We start from the raw sequence: 23,062 nt of genomic DNA, 5'->3' as shown, positions 1-23,062 counted from the left end.
GAGATTCTTAAAGCACAGAAAAAGACCACAATAACAATAATTTTAAAAGTAGGTTTCCAAATTTAAAAAGCATGATATAAATATCATTTTATTAAACATTTTACTGTATACACAGAAAAATATCTGAGGTCACGGTTTCTCCACAATATTTAATAGTATGATTACATCAGAAAAAAACTTAAAAAATTGTAATTTCCTAATGTATAAATAATACATATTTTGTTGAAATAATAAAGAATTTCTGTTAAAAAATATAAGAAAAGCTAAATCTTGCCAACATAACTATGAATATATTCACCTCAAGCCCAAGGGACATATCAAAAGCTTCTAAATTTAAGTCTTTAGAAGTGACCAGAGTTTGGTGAAAGAAAAATCCATGAGACAGGCAGAATGAAACCACATCTCTGAGGCACCATTTATGTGAATAAAACAACTTCACAATCAATGTAAAATTTTATGGGTAACCGATAAGAGGATTGAATTGATGGTTCTAAATATGCTGAGGTGACAAAATGCCAGGAAGGATCTGGGCCGTCTTATACCCTTAAGTTGCATCCTATAAATAACATAGTTTAGAAGATCCACAAATGGAGAATTACAGTAGTCTAGACTTAAAGTAATAAAGGGGTTTACCAACGTTTCAACGTTGTTCTTGCTGAGCTGGGGCTTCACTTCCATGTGGATAAAACAATGCTCCAGTAGTGACGGCAGGATGCTTACTCATTGATGAATCAGATGTCAACACGACACAAAGGCACACATAACTTTGGGATGCTTTTAAAATCACATTCCATAGAAGGGTTACTTGAAAAGAAACCCAACTCAGCAAGCACTTGGAGCCCAGGAACTGAACTTTGATGTGATTTTGATTCAGTTCCATCAAACTGGGTGACAGTCTTCGACGATGTTCAATCTGGGTAAAATCCTCACATAAAAGGGATGAGTGCTTCTCCTCACTCTGGATTAGCATGTACTATAGTGAATAACTGCCCCGTGAGAACCACTATATTGATAGATCCCAGCTCCCTCACTGCATTTTCCTGTTCTTCTTTACTTGTTTGGATGCTTATCCTTTCAACAGTACACATTAAAATATATGTAAATTACAAAGCATTATGAAATTGTTACTTCTTATTGCACCACTGTTAGGGTGTTTGAGAGCTGGGAATACGTCTTACTCACTTTTCTTGTAAATTATTATTAAGTGTAATGCCAACTAGAACTTTATATGTGGCTACTCTGCGTAGAAATCATATTAAGAGCTTTATATGCAGCATTGCTGCTGCTCAGAACCTCCTGCAAGATACTATCCCCATTTTACAGACAACAATTGATATACAAAAGTTTAATTTCTTTTGCAAAGTAGAATAAGGCTACTACATATGATGATTGTATAATATTGCCTACTGTGGCCACAACTTGTACTGATCATTAACTAAATGGTCAGTGAGTGAAATGCTTTGAGACCTGCCTCCAAGATCTGAGTAGAACTATCTCATTCTAAACCTACAAGCAACAAGACTCACTGGAAATTGAAATTGGTTGGAAGAATGCCTGGATGATTTGAATACTCAGTGTAAGTTAGCTGGTTGGGTAATAGGTATGACATTTACCTACAACAAAACAAAAACCACCAAATCGAATAACCTCACCCTTCTCCAAAAGGAAAAAAAAAAGCCTCTATGCTGTTGATTAAATCTTGGAGAACTTGGGTTCAAATAAATCAAAGAAGTTTTTATTGTAGAACTTATTAGGGCTTTTAATATGTTAATAGTTATTATGAAGTGCCAGAAAAAGGCTATGATATAAATTATTTCTCAAACTTATTCCAGCAAGGAACGCTTTCTTAGTAGGGTTTCATATTAGACTGATTTTCTATGGATTATATTTTACAAAATTCCACCCTGGGGAAACTTGAGCGATCAGACCTCTTCAGATGGCTTAGAGGCTGACACACCAATGTATAAAGACCAACTATGTTAGATCAACATTTTATTTTGTACAACTATGTTTCAGAAAACATGATTTGGCCCTAGGTAGACTAATATAATGAGCACTTTTTTTTTTAATAGACATACATTATTTTTTCAAGAAGAACAGAAAGGTAATGTGGGGGAAATTTCCTGCCTCATTGTATGCAAATGCATAGGGAAATTTTTTTTAAATGAAATTGTAGGAAAAAAGGGCCTGATTAAGACACAAAAGTATTGGGTCAAAATACCAAACCCATATACTCAAAAGGAACAAAATGTTTTGTTGGAGAAAAAAAAGGAAAAAAAACCACTATCAAATTAAAGAGAAAAATATTGCCAAATATAGTATTGTTTCCCCATTTTCTGTATACACATACAACTGAATAATCAAGATGAAAATGTATTAAAATGAATTTAATATATAGATGAATGTTTAACAATTTTAATATCATAATGATATAATTTATTGGAAAAATAAATGAGTAAGAATAAAAGATAATCTAAAGAAAAGAGAAACAAGGAAGAGAGCCTTCCTCTGTTACATTAAACTTACTATAAACTTATAAACAGTTGGAGTAACAGTGCAAAAAAACATATGTGTGTGTGTGTATAAATATACACACACACTAGAAGTCCATATATAAATATACACACACACACAAGTGTATCTGATAGAGCAATATATATGTATATATACACACACACACACATGTGTATCTGATAGAGCAACATATGTATATATACACACACACACACAAACACACACACATATACACACACACACAAGTGTATCTGATAGAGCAATACACACACACACACACACACACACACAAATGCCCTGAATAGACTTTACTGCACAAGACATTTAATACAGAATACAAATGAAAATGCTAGTAATAGATGAACTTTTTGGGGAAAAATAAAAGATCCTCATGTGACACATACACAAATTTTTAGATAGACTAAAAAGTTCAATGTTATTAAAAAGTTATTTCTTAAATTAAAAGAAAATAGTATGTATTTATGGAAACTTATTATGGAGATTCTTTTATAGCTGAGAATCAATTCAACATGTCTAAAATATTAAGAAGACCTTCCTACATTTAAAAAATCTTCATATGAAAAAACAACAGCAAAAAAGCTACTGGGGTAAAATATTAATAATGAATATAATAAGCAGAAGTTTACTACATCTTAAAAATATTAAGAGTACTTATAAATTGAGAGAAATCTGATATTGTTTTAGAGAAATATAATCGAGCTGAAAATTCAGTGGAAAGTGAATAGATCAAAATATCAAGTGTGCAACTTCAACAGAAATAAGTGATATATAAGTGTTTTAAATCATTACTATTGCTACTTATTACATAGACCAAAAGATTAAAAAAATCACACATTAAATGATTGGCAGTGTTTATCATTTTCCAGTAAAATAATTTTACTTTTACTTCTTTATTTTTACAAATTATTTTATAATAAACATTTCATCAGATTTTTATAATTACGAAATTAATACAAGTTATATTTTAAAGCCATGAAATATTTTAAGACATAGACTTTGGCAGAATACTACTATGTTTTAGAGAGTGCTATTTGATTCATGAGAGAATTCCCACAGTCTGACAATGAATGCATGAAACAAAATCCTGATTTTTAAAATATTCATTTGTCTCGACGGGTTTAAAAGACAGATTTGAGTGAAACTATTGGTTATTATGTTAAATTTTTTTCCTGAATTTTCCAAATTTCCTACAAAGTCCAGTCTCTACTTTTAAAGTTAGAAAATACACATTTAAATAAACTGTGCTTAGTATTATTGCTATCATAAACTTGGAGTGTCTACTGGAGAGTCCAAATGGAAAGTGTGTTTCCAAAAAAGCAAGTGATGAAATATGGTATAACATGTGGTATTCAGCCTTCCTGTGTCTTCCATACAACAATTCACATTTACTTTTGAATTCGGACACTAGTTTTTAAAATACAAAAACAAAAACAATTACAAAAAACAAAAACAAAAACAAAAACCACCGAGTCTTACAGAGTTGTATTTCATTACTCATTTGCCGATACTCAACAAATGTTAAATATGTATATTATGCATTAAGGGAACATGGAGAGAGACAACATATGACAAGTTCGTAGCTTTACAAAGATAGCAAAGATGACACATTCTTCCCTCATTGAGAGAAACATTAGTGTCATCTGATTTTTATGTTTCTTGGCAGATCTGAAGGAAAGTTTCAAGGACATAAAGATAAGACAAATTAAATGGGAGCAGCATAATGAAAACTAGAAGTCCAAACTCCACTTGCTGAATAACCAGCATCCCCTATATTGTCCTTTATAAAATATCCAGTAATTCTACATACGTTTTACAAGTCTCTTCCATGGTTTCAGTAATTCTCTAAAATGGTCTCATGCACATGTGCTTTTAAAAAATTTTTATTACATTATTAGGTACCTATGGTAGATTTTATATCATTTTTGTTTCCTTGTTCGAGCTTCTCAAGTGATAGTGGGAATAAAATGTTTTGAAAAGGTAATCCATAAGTAAGAATCAAAAGGAAATAATATACTTTAACAATGCTTATTTGTATCAATTCACTGGGATGAAAACTACTTGTATATGTAGCTCCATAATTACCTTCTAAAATGAAGTTCACTCAACACACCCAAGTGATGGAAAGAAATATACTATCACAGTCTGTCTAGAAATATGATAAGTGATATCTCAAATTAAGGAGAAATTCAATGCATGGATATTCACCACAAATATGCAAACTATTCTATAGCAAACTACCATATCTAAATGCTGCCACCAGGTTTAGGCTATTAGCTATAACCAGGTAGACAATCAAGATATTTAGAATATGAAGACAAGTAGAAATTTCCCCCCAAATGCCAGTTTTCGACTATGTCATCCAGTAGACATTTTCATGTTGCAATTATGTTGCACACTCATTCCATTTATGATGAAACATATGGAAACTTAATTCTCTGAGAAGGTGAACAATAAGCCCTGGGAATATCACTCACTTTCAACAGATTGAAATGGTCTGATCACCTCCTGCCATTCCCTGCCTTTTTCTGAGCAGAGATGCCTCTTTGGATCTCAGCATGCGATTCTCATTAATGGCAGCAGAGGGGGGTGCTGGAGCTCTAGGTGACCATGCTTGTGCATTAAACCAGACTTTTGCAAACCACTGGGCTCATGGGCTAAGGGGAGAAAAGTGGGAATTTCCCAGCCCCAGTAATGCTTTCTGACATATAAAAAGGGAAAATAGTTACACCTTTCACTGCATCACTGTGGGAAACTAATTTGTTTTGACATACTGAGAAATAATCTGATGTTCGTATTTATTCCGAAAAAAGCTGTATTAGCTAAAAACAAATTTCATGAATAAAACCAGAGATACATAATCAGACATGTACATCTACTGAGCACGTCTGATATGTAGGGAATTAACTATTGCTCATAAACTTCTCTTTAAAGGAATCTAATTTCTATCACTTTGAAATCTTTCCCAATTTCTCTCTCTAGCACAACTAGGACCCAGGACACAGCTGTCTCCAGGAGCACATGGAAACATTATACCCAGAACACTAGCGGGCATTGATCCGACCCGCTTGTCTCATGCTTCTCCTTCCAAAGGGCCTTATAAATGATCTTGATTGAAGAGCTATTTCAATACTATTCTTGGCACAGTGACAGTCACTGAAAACCTTTCTGAGCTACAGCCTGTTTCACAATAAGCTGACGCACCACCTTATTTATTTATCTTCACTTGAAGAAAAGTTAATAGCCAAAATTCTTTTTAAACTTAAAAATGACAAAATCGCCACTCTCTCCAAACTCCTCTGGTTGGGAGAGGCTTAGAAAAATATATTGGGCCTTAAAGATAACAGAAAGAAGGGGGGACAAACCCCAATGAGACCGTAGTGAGTGATAAGGGACTCGGAGTTACAAGTATTAAAAGAGATGAATTGCATTAACCCCTGCCCTACCCCATTATATTCACTGCCCACTGGAAACAACAACAGAATTACGAAAATCCCACACTCTCTAATGGGATGGTAATAGGATTCAGAGGCCATTAGGGTAAAGGCAATCCATATTTTACATTGTAATAAGCTCAGACTGAAGATGTTGCACCCCTCCTCAGAGATCAACAATTACCAATTTAACATTAACAAATCCACAAGCACTATCAAAACTGCAAAATAAACCCTAGTTAAGAGTGAAAGGTGTAGTTTTTATAACTGTCTATATATTTTTGTGAAGGAAAATCATCAACCTAAATTGAAATATATATATATATATATATATATATATATATATATATATATGTATATATATATATATATATGTATATATATGTGTGTGTGTGTGTATATATATATATATATATTTACTCTGATACTGATTTCTCATTCCAGAATGATTTGGAAATGAGAGATAGTCAGATTATTATGGGGTAGTTACAATTTTTACAAACAAAACATTTTCTTTCTTTAACATTTATTTATTTTTGAGACAGAGAGAGCATGAACAGGGGAGGGTCAGAGGAAGAGGGAGACATAGAATCTGAAACAGGCTCCAGGCTCTGAGCTGTCAGCACAGAGCCTGATGCAGGGCTCGAACCCACAGACCGCGAGATCATGACCTGAGTTGAAGTCGGACGCTTAACCGACTGAGCCACCCAGGCGCCCCACAAAACATTTTCTTATGGCAAGTGTGTTCTAATTTTCAAAGAATTACCTTTTTCCTAAAAACATTTTCTCATTCAACCAGAAATAACCTATTTTTGGTTTTATTTTTCTACAAAAGATGTACGAGGGACTTAACAGAACACTCTTTGGAGAAGGAAAAGAAAGGTAAGAAAGGCATGGACATTTTGACATCATCTTCACGGAGGCAAAAACTGGGGTCAGGAGTGTGTGTAAAATATTCCAAAAATAGGTATTACAGTTGTCTACTCAAGTCATTTAGCAGGCATATTGTCAGGTGCACAGAAAACTATTATTGTTTGATTCAAATTTGTATTAATTTGTTGTCTAAAGAACTTCAAGGATTGGGATGCCTGAGTGGCTCAGTTGCTTAAGTGTCCCACGCTTGATTTAAACTCAAGTCATGAGCTCATGGTTGTTAGATCAAATCCTACTTCCCGCTCCATGCTGAGCATGGAGTCTGCTTGAAATTTGCTTTCTCTCTTCCCCTCCCTCTGCCGCTCCCCTGCTCATGCAGCCGGCCGGGGTACATGATCCATCTCCCTCCCTCCCTCCCTCACTCCCTCTCTCTCTCTCTCTCTCAAAAAAAAAAAAAAATTCTAGGATCACTGTAAGGTTTCTGATTTTTTAATATAATACAAAAAGACAATGCATTTTTCGGAAAATATTTTGATTGATGAGCTCTTAAATGTTCTCCAGAGATGAAGAAAATAATTTATTATTAATCTCCCCATGTTCCCCTTTTTAACCTTCCTGACAGAACATAAAAAAATAAAATCTCTAATAAAAGATAGAAAATATTACCAAACTATAGAAAAATAGCCAGGTCCCCTTACCCTCACCCTCCCCATGTTACATCAGGTATGCTTTAGTTCTTCCTGAAACCTCCATTTTTCTTTCTGAATAACAATATTATTATTTAATGCAACTCTAATCATATACATGTATGGAGTGAATCCCATTTCATATATTTTTTAATAAAATACTGTCTCCTTTAGACACTAATAAAAACAAACAACAGTGAGCACAGGGCTAGATGATAAAAGCAGAAGGTAATTTAAAATAATAATAATGAGAAGATACCATATCTGAATGCTCTTCCCACAATATTCCTCATACCTCTCACCAAATTCATCACACATTTGTGAATTAAAAGGTTGTATGGGGCACCTGGGTGGCTTAGTCGGTTACATGCCTGATTTTGGCTCAAGTCATGGTCTCACAAACTGTGAGATTGAGACCTGTATCGGGCTCAGTGCAGAATGGGGAGCCTGCTTGGAATTCTCTCTCTCTCTCTCTCTCTGCCCCTCCCCCTACTCATTCTCCCCCACCTCTCAAAATAAATAAACTTAAAAAAAAAGTAGTAATACTTGGAACGCAGCTGAGTTAAAGTCATAAAAGATTGAGGTTGTTCACTCTTTACTTCCAAATTGACTCTTACTCTTAACCATATTTTGGGGTATTATGAAAATAATTTTCTACTTTGAGGGTGTGGCTTAACTTGAACAGCCAAAAAACAATACATAGAAATGAAATGGGTGCTCTGACAATGACTGCGCACACCAGAAGCTACTCAGTCATCGAAATGTGTCCATAGATGGAGAGTGACGGTATGGGAGTCTGGGAAATGTAAACATGGGTCTCTGGGTATTAAAAGGGAGACTGGCACTACTAGGGTGTTTGTTCAATTACAAGGAACCAAGAATAGTTCCAACTTACCAAATCTGAGAACTCAAAGACCTTACTGAAACATTTAAGGAGAAGAGTTGGAAAAGACAGCAGAGAAGTATGATTTTGGGGGAAAAGATCCTCACATAAAACGACCTTGGTCCCCCAGACACACCTAAAAACAAATCAATATATATTTATTCTGTATTATAATTTCTGAATCTCCACTCTATCTGTATTCATAGCACTCAGAGTCCATGCTCTTTTTAAGTAGTTCTGATAGCCAAGGTTCCATATCTTGAAACCAAACACTAGAGTAGAGGGGAGTCACCACTTTTGGGCTTAATTAGAACAAGTCTACCATCTGTTATAAGTAACATCCCCACAGACTAAGGAGACAAACACAACTAAAAAGTGTACAACCCCATCTAATAAAGAGGATGGCTCTGTTCTACTACTTATGGACTTGGATCAATTTCAAGGAAGGTAAGGAGAGGTAGCGGGCAGGTGACACCTAAGATTACTTCAAACTTGTCCTTGAGTCAGACTTGAGTCCAAGCAAGGATGTTAATCCTTCTCAGTCTCTTGAAAGATGTGGTATCTTTTTTTTTTTTTTACTTTATCCATGCATTATGATTGTTTATGCTTTTAAACATTCACTCAAGAGTTACAACTTAAATAAGCTTTGTGTTGCTACATATCTGATATGTAGGCATCATAATACATCAGCGCACAAGCTAGTACAAGGTTCCTGTCCCCACTGAGTCTAAAGGCTTACGTGGAAATGGGAAAACTGGGAGTTTTATAAATTGTGAACAGTGTTATAATAAAGGAAATACATTGTTAGAGAGTCACAGAGGGAGCTCCTAATTTAGATTTAGGGAATAGTAGTCCAAGAAAACTTCTGGGAGGAAGCAGAATTTAAACTGAGACCGAAAAGATGAATAGAAGCCAGCCAGGGGCACGCTGGAATGTTGAAAGAAGAGAAGAGGATGAGCATTTGCAAAGACACAGTTATGAAAACTGGAAGAACTGAAAGGGATGAACAGAGAATGTAGGAGTTTGAGAGAGGAGATGTCAGGGCACGGAGGCAGGGGAGCTGATGCATGGGAGGCACCCAATTACACTGTAAACTCCTTGAGGACAGGAAATCATTGTATCTTTCTCATTGAATAATGTGGCAGCAAAATAAGTAGACTTTCCATTGGAAGCACTCTATCAATATTTATCAATTATCTCTTGGTGATGACTGAAGCCACTCTAGCCTAACATTCGTTTAAACACTCCACAAGATCACTCTCCAAAAATGCTTGGTAGGTTTGTCTGTTTGTTTATTCAGGCAGCACAGGTTTACTGAGTGTATGTGTATGTATTTAAAATTGTAGGTGCTGGGAGAACTGGACAGCAACATGCAGAAGGTTGAAACTAGACCACTTTCTCACACCATTCACAAAAATAAACTCAAAATGGATAAAGGACCTGAATGTGAGACAGGAAACCATCAAAACCTTAGAGGAGAAAGCAGGAAAAGACCTCTCTGACCTCAGCCGTAGCAATCTCTTACTCGGCACATCCCCAAAGGCAAGGGAATTAAAAGCAAAAGTGAATTACTGGGACCTTATGAAGATAAAAAGCTTCTGCACAGCAAAGGAAACAACCAACAAAACTAAAAGGCAACCAACGGAATGGGAAAAGATATTTGCAAATGACACATCGGACAAAGGGCTAGTATCCAAAATCTATAAAGAGCTCATCAAACTCCACACCCGAAAAACAAATAACCCAGTGAAGAAATGGGCAGAAAACATGAATAGACACTTCTCTAAAGAAGACATCCGGATGGCCAACAGGCACATGAAAAGATGTTCAACGTCGCTCCTTATCAGGGAAATACAAATCAAAACCACACTCAGATATCACCTCACGCCAGTCAGAGTGGCCAAAATGAAGAAATCAGGAGACTATAGATGCTGGAGAGGATGTGGAGAAACAGGAACCCTCTTGCACTGTTGGTGGGAATGCAAATTGGTGCAGCCGCTCTGGAAAGCAGTGTGGAGGTTCCTCAGAAAATTAAAAATAGACCTACCCTATGACCCAGCAATAGCACTGCTAGGAATTTATCCAAGGGATACAGGAGTACTGATGCATAGGGGCACCTGTACCCCAATGTTTATAGCGGCACTCTCAACAATAGCCAAATTATGGAAAGAGCCTAAATGTCCATCAACTGATGAATGGATAAAGAAATTGTGGTTTATATACACAATGGAATACTACGTGGCAATGAGAAAAAATGAAATATGGCCTTTTGTAGCAACATGGATGGAACTGGAGAGTGTGATGCTAAGTGAAATAAGCCATACAGAGAAAGACAGATACCATATGGTTTCACTCTTATGTGGATCCTGAGAAACATAACAGAAACCCATGGGGGAGGGGAAGGAAAAAAAAAAAAAAAAAAAAAAAAAAAAAGAGGTTAGAGTGGGAGAGAGCCAAAGCATAAGAGACTGTTAAAAACTGAAAACAAACTGAGGGTTGATGGGGGGTGGGAGGGAGGGCAGGGTGGGTGATGGGTATTGAGGAGGGCACCTTTTGGAATGAGCACTGGGTGTTGTATGGAAACCAATTTGACAGTAAATTTCATATATTAAAAAATAAAAAAATAAAATAAAATAAAAAAAAATCAAAAAAAAAAAATAAAAAAATAAAAAAAAAAAATAAAATTGTACTGCCCTCAGCGCCCTCCATCACTTCCTCCTGTCTTATTTCTAACAGCTCCCCTCTAGGCATTTGTGTTCGCAACCCTGGATTAGGATTTAGCATGGAGGAAACCACCCTTAAAATGCAATCCACTAGGGTGTAAATAGACAAATATGGGATTATGTTATTGATAAATTAGTTCCCAGGGTGAGTGATATTAATGTGTGCAAGACGTATTAAGATCAACATCATGCAACCTCAACTTAAATAAATGGTAATCATTTTTTTTCTCAAATTCAGAGGATATCTGAAGCCCAACTGTGCTGTTTTCTCTCTATTGTCAGAGAGTTCATAGCTACATGCCACTATTTTTTACACTTTTTTGTGCATGACTTTTCTAGAGAAAAACTTGATAAACATGCTCAACTGTGCAGCAATTTGCTGAGCGGTCAACATTTTTAGCTTTATATATAAAATAAATCACAAGTTTTTAATACATTTTCCAACATCAGGGACATTTAGTTCATAAGAACAAACAGAACTGCAACATATAAATCATCAAGTCATTCATTTGTAAGAGTTGAGAAAACTGAATTGACAGCTAAAATAGAAATAGGTTTTGGATGTAATAGTCAAATGTTTGGAAACAATCTACCATTTGGTTCTGGTAACATTAAAATATCTTCAAAAAAGTGTTCGAGAGAATCACCATCTCATAATAAACCAGAGTTAAGTAATTATAACTTGAGTTTCTGTCAAGGCTCTTGCCATGTAAATGTTCATTTATCTGAAATTTGCTTAAAACAAATAGATTAGATTCATTTCAGGAACAAGAATGACATGACTTTTTTGTTAACACTGATTAATGATTTTGGTTCCTAATGTCATTAGTAGACTATTATCATTTTGCAATTTGAAAAATGGTCTCTAGAATCTCAAGGTCTCATCTAGATGTGAATGTTTGCCCATTTCCTATATTCTACTGACCTCTAGAGACTATAGGTGTGTGTATATAAATCACATACAATACGTGTTTATAAACACATACAACATATACATAATAAATGTCATATAGACTGAGGGAAAGAAGGATCTTTTTAAAGATGTTTATTTATTTATTTGAGAAAGAGAGAGAGAGAGAGAGAGAGAGAGAGAGAGAATTGCATGGGAGCTGAGGAAGGGCAGAGAGAGAGGAAGAGAAAGAATCTCAAGCAGGCTGTGCTATCAGCACAGAGCCGGATGCAGGGCTCGATCTCAAGAACCAGGAGATTATCACCTGAGCTGAAATTAAGAGTCAGATGCTTAACCGACTGAGTCACCCAGGCACCTTGAGAATAAAATGATCTTAACCATATAAGCCCATTTCATTTTAGAAAAATATGCACATATTATTTACATACATTTTCAAACAAGACCTTTAGGTGTATATGTTTAATAGTAAGCATGTTGATAGCACTTTCTCTATGTTCTCACTAGTATAGAACTCAAAGAAAAGTGAATTTTAAACAAACTAATCCTATCTTTGTTCTGTGACTTGCCAGCAGTAGGAAGTAACACAGCATTCAGGCACACCAGCCTGGCTTTCCCATAAAGCCAAATTTACTTTTAGTTGAGACTAGATCACTTCATGCGAGGATACCCTTCCCCCAAATCATACTTGTATTTCTTTTCCAGTCTTCCTCCTGACCCCACAAAGCATATCAAATTTAGATGTATCTAGTGAGAGCTCAGATGGCTTTGTAACCTTTGAATTTTTTTCTCTTTGTTTCCAATTGTTAAATATATTCATAAGTGAAGCATTCAACATTAAACTAATTTCTAATTCAGGACTAGATCATGAACTCCTTAAGAGTTATGTCTGGTTCATCTGGCATCCTGCTGCCTAGCACACTGAACATCAGATTGCGGGAAATTAATACTGTCACCTGGAGAAAAATACAGTATCTTACCAGGCATATGGCCACACTTTATCTTACTAGGAATATACCCATTATCTACCTTTAAATATTAATATAGTAGATAAAGATATTGATATAGATACTGTTACAGAGATAGAGATAGAAGTATGCATGTATAGGGGCACCTGGGTGGCTCAGTGGGTTGAGCATCCGACTTTGGCTTAGGGCATAATCTCATGGTACATGGATTCAAGCCCCACGTCAGGCTTTGCTCAGACAGTGCAAAGCCTGCTTCAAATTCTCTGTCTCCCTCTCTCTCTGCTCCTCTCCAACTCATGCTTGCTTTCACTCTTTCTCTCTCTCTCTCTCAAAAATAAACATTAAAATTTTTTTTTAAAGTATCCACATATAGACAGGAAACATATGCACGCATGTATGGGCATATAAACGTGCACACACATAAAAAGGATGAGGCATTTCCTATATACACAGAACTCATGACTAGATTTGTCAATTATTTTTCTAATAGTCATCAAATTTTTCCACTTTCAGTACTGCATACTATATTACTGTTCAAATTCTATTTATATATGGGTGGAAAACTATTGGTCATTACACTACATCATCAATAACACCTCAGCATTTAAAAACTCGAAGTAAATTTCTTTCTAATACACTCAATTTTAATCTGGTGACACTATTTTTAGTATTAAGAGAGTTATAACCTTTTTTTTGCCATTTAGTATATTTGTGCTAAATATATTAGATAGTATATATTTTATCACTTATATTATAGATTTAGAAACAGAAACATCTTACCAAGTTTTATTAGGCATCTTAAAGAGCAACCAGTTATTTATAGAAATGTTTGTCAAATAAGGGTAGTATAAGAGAAGAGTAGATTATTTACTAAGACATTGTTACAAAGTGGCAGATACGACTACAAGATTCTGAAAATGTCCAAGCCACAACTGATGTATAAGAAAAGGAGAGGAAATCAAATTCTGATCCTGTAGCAATATCCAGTAGGTGGAATCCTGTGTCCTGTTCTGCAAACCTGGAAAGTGGCTGGTAATGTCCATACCTATTCCATGATTACAACCTCTCTGGAAAAGCCAGTCACACTTCCTATACTTTTACCATTTGAGCCTAATTCTGGTGTCTAAGAGGCTTTAAAGTCTTTGAAGTCCTCTGGGACTTTGACGACATACAGGGGGTGCAAATCCTAAATATAAATAGTTCTTCAAGGCAGTGAACTGATGATGGAAATGGGTTAGAACTGGTGTTGGAGATTAACTCAGTGGGGTTTGGGTACCAATAATCTACTTTTGCACTTAATACTGGAGTAATATGCTAATCAGAACCCTGAGAACCTGCACAAGGTATACTTGTGTGATCCAAGTGGCCTTATAAAATGCCAACTAGGCACAATATCCAACTAGTTAATTCAAAATGGTAAGTAGTTGGTCTGGATAGTAAGTGAGGGGAATGACATAAGCCAGAACAATGAAACCAATTACTTCACATCATTCAGGCAGGTCGATTTACTTTTTTTGCCTCTTAAACATGAGAGTAAAATAAATAGAAAGAGGGGCACCAACATTGAGATTTAGTCAGTGAATAATTGTAAATTTTAGTGGATTTAAATTTCAGTGAATAGCTTTAAAAACCTATCCACTCAGACTTTTTACATAATTAGGTCTTCTGAAAGATAATTCACTGGTTTGGATTTTGCTGCTCAAATATGCCCTCCATACCATCAGCAGAGGTGCCAATGATTAGAGAAATGATTCATGTCAGGTAGTTAGAGAAAAGACAGGGGAGTCAGAGAAGAAATCTGGATAATCCCCATGCTGGAAATTCAAACCCTGGATAATCAGGACTGTACTATACATGCAATTATGATTCTGTCCAGTTAAGAGAAATTTGTAATCCATTCAGTTTCAAGCCTATAAAGTCACATTTCTCAAAAACTTGTATTTTGGCCTCCAATGGCTTAAAAAGTTCTCCTTGCTAGATTGTCTCCAATTACAGAAATCCTTCCCAAGTACAAGGCTGCAGAACTATATTAAACCTGTAGGATACCATGTAGCTGGCTGTTTTACAGAGCTTTACAGCGCACGCAATCCCGATGCATGATGTAATACTACTGAAGCAATTCACTGCAACCTGATAACACTATTTGACCAACTCACAAATGTTGTCACGCATATGAGGTGCAAGGAGGCAATTGTCTTTGAATAGAAGGTTCAGAATAGTAAGAAAAGGGAAGTACAAATAAATTTATATTAACTTTAAGAATCCCTCCCCAATCCTAACACACACACAAAGATTTCATGGGTAAACAAAAATAGGACTGCTATAGATTCAATAGATTTTTGGTCTACACAGCAATAATGGAGTTACTGCAATAACCACAGATGTGTGAGTTGGGAAAAGGCTTGTCCACAGCTGTCTATCAGAAGAACTGAAGTCAACAGGTGAAAAAACAGCTCAAACGCAAGGCTCAACTTCGGTACTGCATCAAAATGTGGTTGATGCCTAGCAAATAACACTTAATAATAGAGTTGTAAATTTCCATTAGTGAACATAAGGGTGTGTGTGTTATAGATTATGAGTGCTGATTTTTCTAGGGTTTTCAGAACTCTTTGAAAACACACAAAAGCAAAAACAGTCAAATGAGGCAGACTGGTGGAAACAGAAAAACAACAACAACAAAAAACAAACAGCTACATTCAAGGTACGAAACAATAATTTCTAAGCCTTTGGGATCTATTTTTTTCCCTTGCATTGTAATGCAGTCAAGTGCATGAGTGATGCCTTTTGTGTTTGATAATGTCAAGTGTGAATGTCATGGGCAGCCCCCATCTCTGATGGTATTAAAATGGTGGGAAGATAAAAAGCTTAGAGAAGTAAATGGAACAAATTAGATTAAAGTGGTTGGAGGACAAGGCGAAGCAATCATCTATAGCTTGGTTCCAAGGTGATGTTGGTAACCCTGTTCACCTGAATAGGCTGGTTAAATCAATTTCTGAGGAAAAGGGTGGCACTTCTCTTACTTAACTGTGCTAATAATTATTTCTGCTCCTTTTCATTATGAAGTTGACTGGATGGAAGAAAACATCTTGTATGTTAACATACACACTTTCATTATATAGTTAGGGGAGTCTCCACAGCTGAGTTTGTCAGTCAAATACACTATACATCTAAGAGTTTAAGGTAAGTTAGTCAGGGTTTATAGGAAGTGACTGACACACAGACAATTCAGAGAGGTAATTAATTTCAAAAAAAAATGAAGTATATACCTTCTCAGAAAGATGAAAACCCTTCTCAGAGAGATGAAAACCCTTAAAGATCATAAAAATCCATCCTAATCAATGTCAGAAAACAGGAGGTGAACATAACATTAATTGATTATATACAGATAGTATGCAGAGAATATCACACCTTCTAACTTACAGGTCACATCTCTGACAAATAGTGGAGGTTTTTCTTATGAAAACAAATGCATATACACAAAATCCCTGCCTAATGAGGCCATTGACATCTATAGTACATACAAGAAATTGCAATAATTACAATAGGGAGGCATTTCTCAGAACCACTCTCCCTCCCCTCAACATTGTTTCTCAACCTTACCACCTTGGTCTAGGCTAATGCAATAGAGAAGTCACTGGTTTCTGGCCTCTAGACAAAGGGTTCTCACTATTTTTTCAACAATGCTCCTAAAAAGTAAGGCAATATCTCACTAGTGACAATAGCTTCCTCAGCCACAATAGGATAGGCATTTTGGCATCTGTGGGGTGGGCAGGGGTGTAGTATGGACCCACTATTCCACTCTTTCTCCATTCCTTTTTCCAAAGGAATTCCTTTAGAAGCTTTCAGATCCCATCTTTTGAGTGGCTATTAAATACCTTGACCTGCCATTCAGGGCTCTCTATCATATTGCCATTACTCATTCTTTTTGGTGTTCTGTCCCACCTGACCCCTCACTTTGCTCATCAGGATTATTTTGTATTTTCACCTTTCACTCCTATTTCAAAGTCTACCACCCTCAGTATCCCCTCAACCTGCAGTGACCTTTTCTGTTCTGTTCTCTTAAGGAAGGAGTTAGAACTGAGCACACTTTAACTCACTAGGCAATTCTCCAGGTATGGTTCACATCTTTTGTCTTCCTAAGGTTCTCACTGAAAAGACAGACATTTGTTGTTGTTGTTGTTGTTGTTGTTGTTGTTAGAGGTACTACGTGGGACATTTAACTCAGGGTGCTTTGGGCATAGTCAGTGCTTGACAGCTATAATGAAAACAGAACACCAAAAGTGAACAGCAAACAAACCAGAAAAAGAAAATCTCCCATCGAATTTTAAAGATTTTCTTATTTAAGTACAAAAAATAAAAAAAATAAAATAAATAACCACTATGTGTCAAGCACAAAAATGTATTTGAATCAAAGCAAAATAACCAAAAAAAAAAAAAAAAAAAAAAAAAAAGGACCATTCCTTATTCCTACCCAGTGGACTTACAGTGCTAATTATAAAATAGGAGTAGTGGACACCCATGCCTTCTAAATATAAGCTCTTTTTCTCCCAAAAAAGAGAAATGAATGCATGTTAAATCAAAACATCCTCTGGAGCATTTCATACCTCAGGAATGAAAACTGACAAAGAAGGGCTTCAATGTAAAAGAAAAATCCACCAGAAAAGAGCTCGGACTGAGGGTAAGAAACACTGAAGCTTCACCACACAGGTTGTACCCCTGTCCTATCTGAATGTGCTTTTGTAGTCTCCAAGGCTCCTCTTGCCTTGGGGGAAAATGTATGTATAGACATATATATATATATATATATATATATGTCTATACATATACATTTACACACATACACAAAGTATACACACACACACACACACACACACACACACACACACACTTCTCTTTGATCATTGCAATTGGTTAATTGAACATTTCCAAAAATAAATATTCCCACAGATAGAGGTCACTGGCTGCCTGAAATCGCATCTGTTCCTCTCTGGGTACTAGAATCCCAGGCTCCTCTGGGACATCTTTGTCATTTTATCAAAGTGATTACCAGCAGAGTAGGGTCCCCTCAGCTTGTAGTGCTGATGTTTGCTCTCTGCATTCCTGTTTCCTCCATCCAGTTTTCTGGCTTTTGCTTTGGAAATCTGGCACTCAATATCCAATGTTAATTACATTTGTTAGGCTAAGGAAAATCCTATTGGACTAATTTTTCAAAATCATATAATGAAAGAACTTCAGTGACAAACCATGTAGGTTTTTGATTGTTTTTTTACGGATAGATCTATTAAGCACTTAATATTCAGGGGGAAAACAGTCTCAGAGCAATGAAATTCTATTACTTTAGAGGTTGCATGCTTTTAATTTCTTAATATTTCATTACATGTTGGCAACTGGTGCATATTTTTATAATGCGTTTGATCATTACTCTTCTCAGAGTATTCTATTTCAGTTCTTCCTCTGACATCATATTTGCATGTTAAAGGGTTTTAGCATTCAGGGATGAAATGTTCTGAATAGTAATGTGCAGTTAACTTGATTTTTTAAAAACGGAAAACAGCAAACAGACATTATATATAGGGACTAAAGAGAACAATCTCATAATTTTAAAATCCAACTCAAGTTTTAATAGCTTTCTATAGAACATCATAAAAGGTAATGATTCAATATTATTCATTAATTAGCAAATTATGCAAAATGCTATCAGCGGAGTTTGAGGAGAAGACTCTTTTTCGTTGGCTTTTATAAGTCTACTGCATTTCTTTTTTTCCTGTAAAAAATGATCTTTTCTTTGCTCTCCAGCAACATCTACTGGAAAAGTCAGAAAAATGCTATTTATATGAATCAGATAGTTTGAGTAAGGATAGTTTTGGTTACCATCTGCTTAAAAAGTTCATGCTGAACTACCATCCAGTTTACAACTGAATTGTTTCTGCCCACTTTACCTCTACTGAAAAGGCAGAAGGGCAGTGGTTCACGGGCACAGACAGCCAAGCTACAACTTCAAATTTATCATCTCCTCACCTTGAAGAAGTCATTTTCATAAACAAAATTAAAACACATAGATGATGCAGACAACATATTTCTCCGGGCCCATCTTCTCAACACTTGCCACTTATTTAGGAAACAATCATCATCATCAGTGACAGCGTAACACTGAATAGTTGTTGGTAAAGCGGGAGTCAGAGAAAAGATTTTATGAGAGAAAGCTATGTCGAGACATGGACTGAATTTGAGAGGAACTACTTCAAGATTCTGCAAAGTTTCTTAAGTTGAAAAAAGAAAGGTACAGGTGATGTGATTTTAAAAACTCACTATGCTACCACCAGCATGACTCCATCAAACATGCTACAGCAGTTTCTTTTTCCCCTCGCCACATCTTTCTCTGCTCTTTTCACCATGATGGAAAAATGAAGTTTCCCCACACCTGTATGAGGGGTCTTCCTTCAGAACTTCTGTTGACTATCTCTCCGTGATGAAGTCTGATGAGACCCATCGTCTGTTTGGTCTCCACTCCCCAAAATTCAGCAGCTCCTGATGTGTACTCGTAAAATTGGATTCACGTGCTGCACCCACAAAATGCCATTAGATGGTCTGGCAAACACAAGACATGCCAAAGTAAGGTGCTGAGGAGCAAGTCCAGTTTGAAAACTCAGGAAGAAAAAAAAATCTTATCACAAAATACATACATACAATATCCTCTCATTCATGGTTGCTGGCTTCAACAATGCCACAGTTTAGCAGCTCCTTCTAGGACCAAACCTTGTGTAGGCATTAAAGTCACCTTTCTATATCTCATTCCGGAGAGGCATTTAACAGAATTTCAGACTTTTAATATTCAGATTTTCCCATCCCCAAAAAATTATCTAAAAAATTAACTCAAATATTTTAGGTAACATCCTAGGTTAAATACCTGGATATAATTTGGATTTCTATTATCCTTAAATAAAAACTCTGGCTAATTAGTTTTTTTCCTCTTGCTTTTTTTTTTTTTTGTTTGCATTCCCAAATCTCAGTTCATAAATGCCAACAATAAATTTTAGTAGCAAAGGCAATGAACACAAAATCAACGAAGATTGAGGTTAAAAATAAATTATCAAAACCTTAAAACAGCAGCAGTAATAAAAATCAGGTACCGGGAGGCTACAGTATATTGCATTTTGTGTTTGTTCAATGTTAAAATAGATGTGAACCTTTTAAGCTTCATCCCAAAGCTCTTTAAAGGAGAAATGCCATCAAATATAATCCACAACTCTCATTCACAGCACACAAAAGGGACAGCTTCCTAAAAGCCACCTACAGCGAAAGTCCACATGTATTCTATATTTAGGGTCCTAATGCAAAGTTCCAACTTGCACCTGATAATTAGCCCCCTTCATTATTGAGCTGCTTAAAATCCAGGAAGGCTCACCAAACAGCACCTCCAGAGTTAACTCCCACTTCAAACTGTCATAATTCAGTTATCCTAATTATTTACTGGATCCTTTTCTAAAACATGCCCTAACCTGATGTTTTAACTTCATATTTCATTTGGGACAACACTTAATCTCCATTTATGAAACATCAACCTGACACAGGTTAAGGAGATACAGCCTGACAAGATCCAAACGAAACACACCCCAACAACTAGACTTAAATAAACTCTACCCTTGCTTAAACCTCCAGTGAAAAATTATTATAACACATCAGAAGTTCAGTTAGAAGAAAAATTTCAAATGCCAGCTCCCTCTCAGGGTTTAAGTCCCGGAGTTCAAAAACAGGATCAATTGGATTATTATTTTTCCCCGTTAGCTGTTTAGAATTTAACATAATGCAAAGTGCTATTCTGATCAAAATCATCTTTGTCGTCTCTCTCCTTAAATAAAACGGAGGAGAAATCATTCAGTATAAATGCATTTACTATACAAATCTATTTTCAATTGAATTTGCTGCATGCTCTAATTCATCAAAATTAATACAGGTACTTTCTATGTTAAACAAAAGGAAGCCGACTGAAAAATCAGCTTCTGCTGCAGATGCCTTTCTCAATTACAAAACGGTGAAAACAGAGATTTAACTAAGCCACTCGGTCAAACCCTCCGATGGGCGCTCTTACCTGTCTCAGCTGAAGGCTTCCTTCCCTTGTTAGCAGCGTGCAACATCTCTAGCTCGCCCCAATCCTCACCACCGGTCTCCAATTACACCGCTAAATCCACCCCCCTGCCTTTTTTTTTTTTTCCTCTCCCTTTCTTTCTTTCTTTTCTTTCTTTTCTTTTCTTTTTTTTTTTTCCTTTTCCCTAGCAAGAAAATGCTTATTGAAAGTGATTAGTTTTTGTTGTCCCTTTTAAGTCCCTCCTGCGGGAAGGAACAGGGGAGCAATGTGACGCCACCTTTTAATCTTTTGTAAGAGTGAAAAGGCAGAAAAGGAACGCTCGATCAAACTGAGCTGCACACATGACTAAAACTCGCAGGAGAGGCTGCCGCTGCCTGGCGGAAGCACCGCTAGGCTTGAGTGTAAGAACAGAGAAGAGGAGAGAGTCAATGGAATGTGACAACGTATGTGCATCAAAGGCAGGAGGAGAGAGAGAACAATGAACGAGGGAAAAGCCAGTGAGGAGAGAGGGAGAGAGGGAGAGAGGGAAAGAAGGCAGAGAGAGGGAGAGAAGGAGAAAGACACACACAGAGAAAGAGACAGACAGAGAGAGGGAGCGAACACGGAGAAAAGACAGAGCGGGTTTCAGGCAAAGGATTCTGAGAATAAAGCCACAGTGCAGTGTCTGGCGGCTTCTGTTTTTATCTCAGCGAGCATGATACCCTGCCTCTCTCATTTAGAAACACATTCGTGTATCCTCCAGGTTTGAAAACTGAGATAATCGCAATGTGTCTCTGGTTTTGTCTGATTGGTATTTAACTGTGCGGTGTACCTGTGATTTTTAGGATGCATTTATGTGCAATTTATTTCACATATTTATTTATGTAGTCAAAAATGAAAGCTGCTAATTTCTATGGCAATTTGCAACGTAGTTTTACTGGCAGATGGAACTCTACTTATCATAACTGCTGACAAACTGCCATGGGTAAACAAAAGAAGAAACAAATGCTTCGTCTTGATAATTGTCTTTAAAAGAAAAAGCCCACACCAAAAATATTAGCACTTGCAAAAGCTATGTTGCCTGGTTAAAGTTTGAAAGGTGGTTTCTCTCTATTAGTTTTATTAATAAAGGCAAAATAGAAAGGAGGGCGAGATGTTTGAAGGAAAGGTGTTGGAAAAGAGGCTATTAGGAAAGTGAAAGCCTAAATTCTTTCTGGTTTCCCTCCAAATGTGACAACAGGCTTGCCTTCTTGAGTCCTGGAACAGAGTTTTCGAGTCACTATTTCCATAGACTTTTACTGCATCCTTCTGCCTTCCCGTACCATTTTAAAGTAGGTTCCATTTTAAAAATAAAGTCGAAAAGAAATGATTTCCTACATCAAATTGTTTCAAATGGTGTTTCACCAGCTTTGTTCCATTTCTACTCGTCATCTGCCACATGGGGGCTAGGATTACACAGTTAAATTCCCTAAGTGACCTCTTTTATAAGGATGTAAATTACGGATTCCAAGGTCAAGTGTTTGGTGTAAGTTATTGGTGAAAATAACTGCTTGCTTTCCATAGTAACCTGAGCTAGTGTGGTAGTAAGCCAGCAGGAAGAGGAAACACCCAAGCTTTTGACTGACCAGATTTTTGATATTAAGCAATTCTAATAATGGAAAATAAATCCCATGTGTACTACTTATAACAGTTATTATTTTGGAAAAACTAAAAATAAAAACCCACTCAGTCATTTCACTTCAACTGTTGTGTATCCCACCAGCATACCCAAGGACTCTAGGCTACTCATATTTTGAAGATCCTGTGTAAGCCACCAGATACAGAGAGAGAGCTGGTCCAGGAAAAAGGCCTTTCTCCACCCCGGCCACGGTGTTGTATCAAAAAAGGGACTGCTTGATCTTATTAAACTCGAAGTGTTATAGTTTTTGTGGTTTGCCAATCGGAGGGTATGTTTTTAGCTTGGGCCCAAATACAGAAGTAACAATCCCCCC

General features: G+C 36.3%; 1 protein-coding gene across 12 annotated transcripts in view; it reads right to left on the bottom strand.

Annotated features, from left to right (window-relative positions):
- The window catches only part of TENM2 (teneurin transmembrane protein 2), a 1,291,685-nt gene that overhangs the window by 641,415 nt on the left and 627,208 nt on the right, over positions 1–23,062 (bottom strand). For 2 of the 12 annotated variants that reach the window (XM_060634972.3, XM_060634974.3), the window contains exon 1: positions 21,096–21,920. The exons of 9 other annotated variants lie outside the window; for them this stretch is intronic. In XM_060634972.3, coding sequence (XP_060490955.2) covers positions 21,096–21,141 — 46 coding nt within the window. In that variant the 5' untranslated portion in view covers positions 21,142–21,920. Of the gene's footprint in view, positions 1–19,427; positions 19,595–21,095; positions 21,921–23,062 lie in introns of those variants that run through there. One more of the 12 variants, XM_060634973.3, reaches the window with a different exon arrangement.

Source organism: Panthera onca, chromosome A1 (assembly GCF_046562875.1).
Source record: "Panthera onca isolate mPanOnc1 chromosome A1, mPanOnc1 haplotype 2, whole genome shotgun sequence".
Taxonomy (NCBI): Eukaryota; Metazoa; Chordata; class Mammalia; order Carnivora; family Felidae; genus Panthera; species Panthera onca.
Note: the sequence above shows the minus strand (reverse complement) of the source record. Positions and strands in the feature narration are given on the sequence as shown.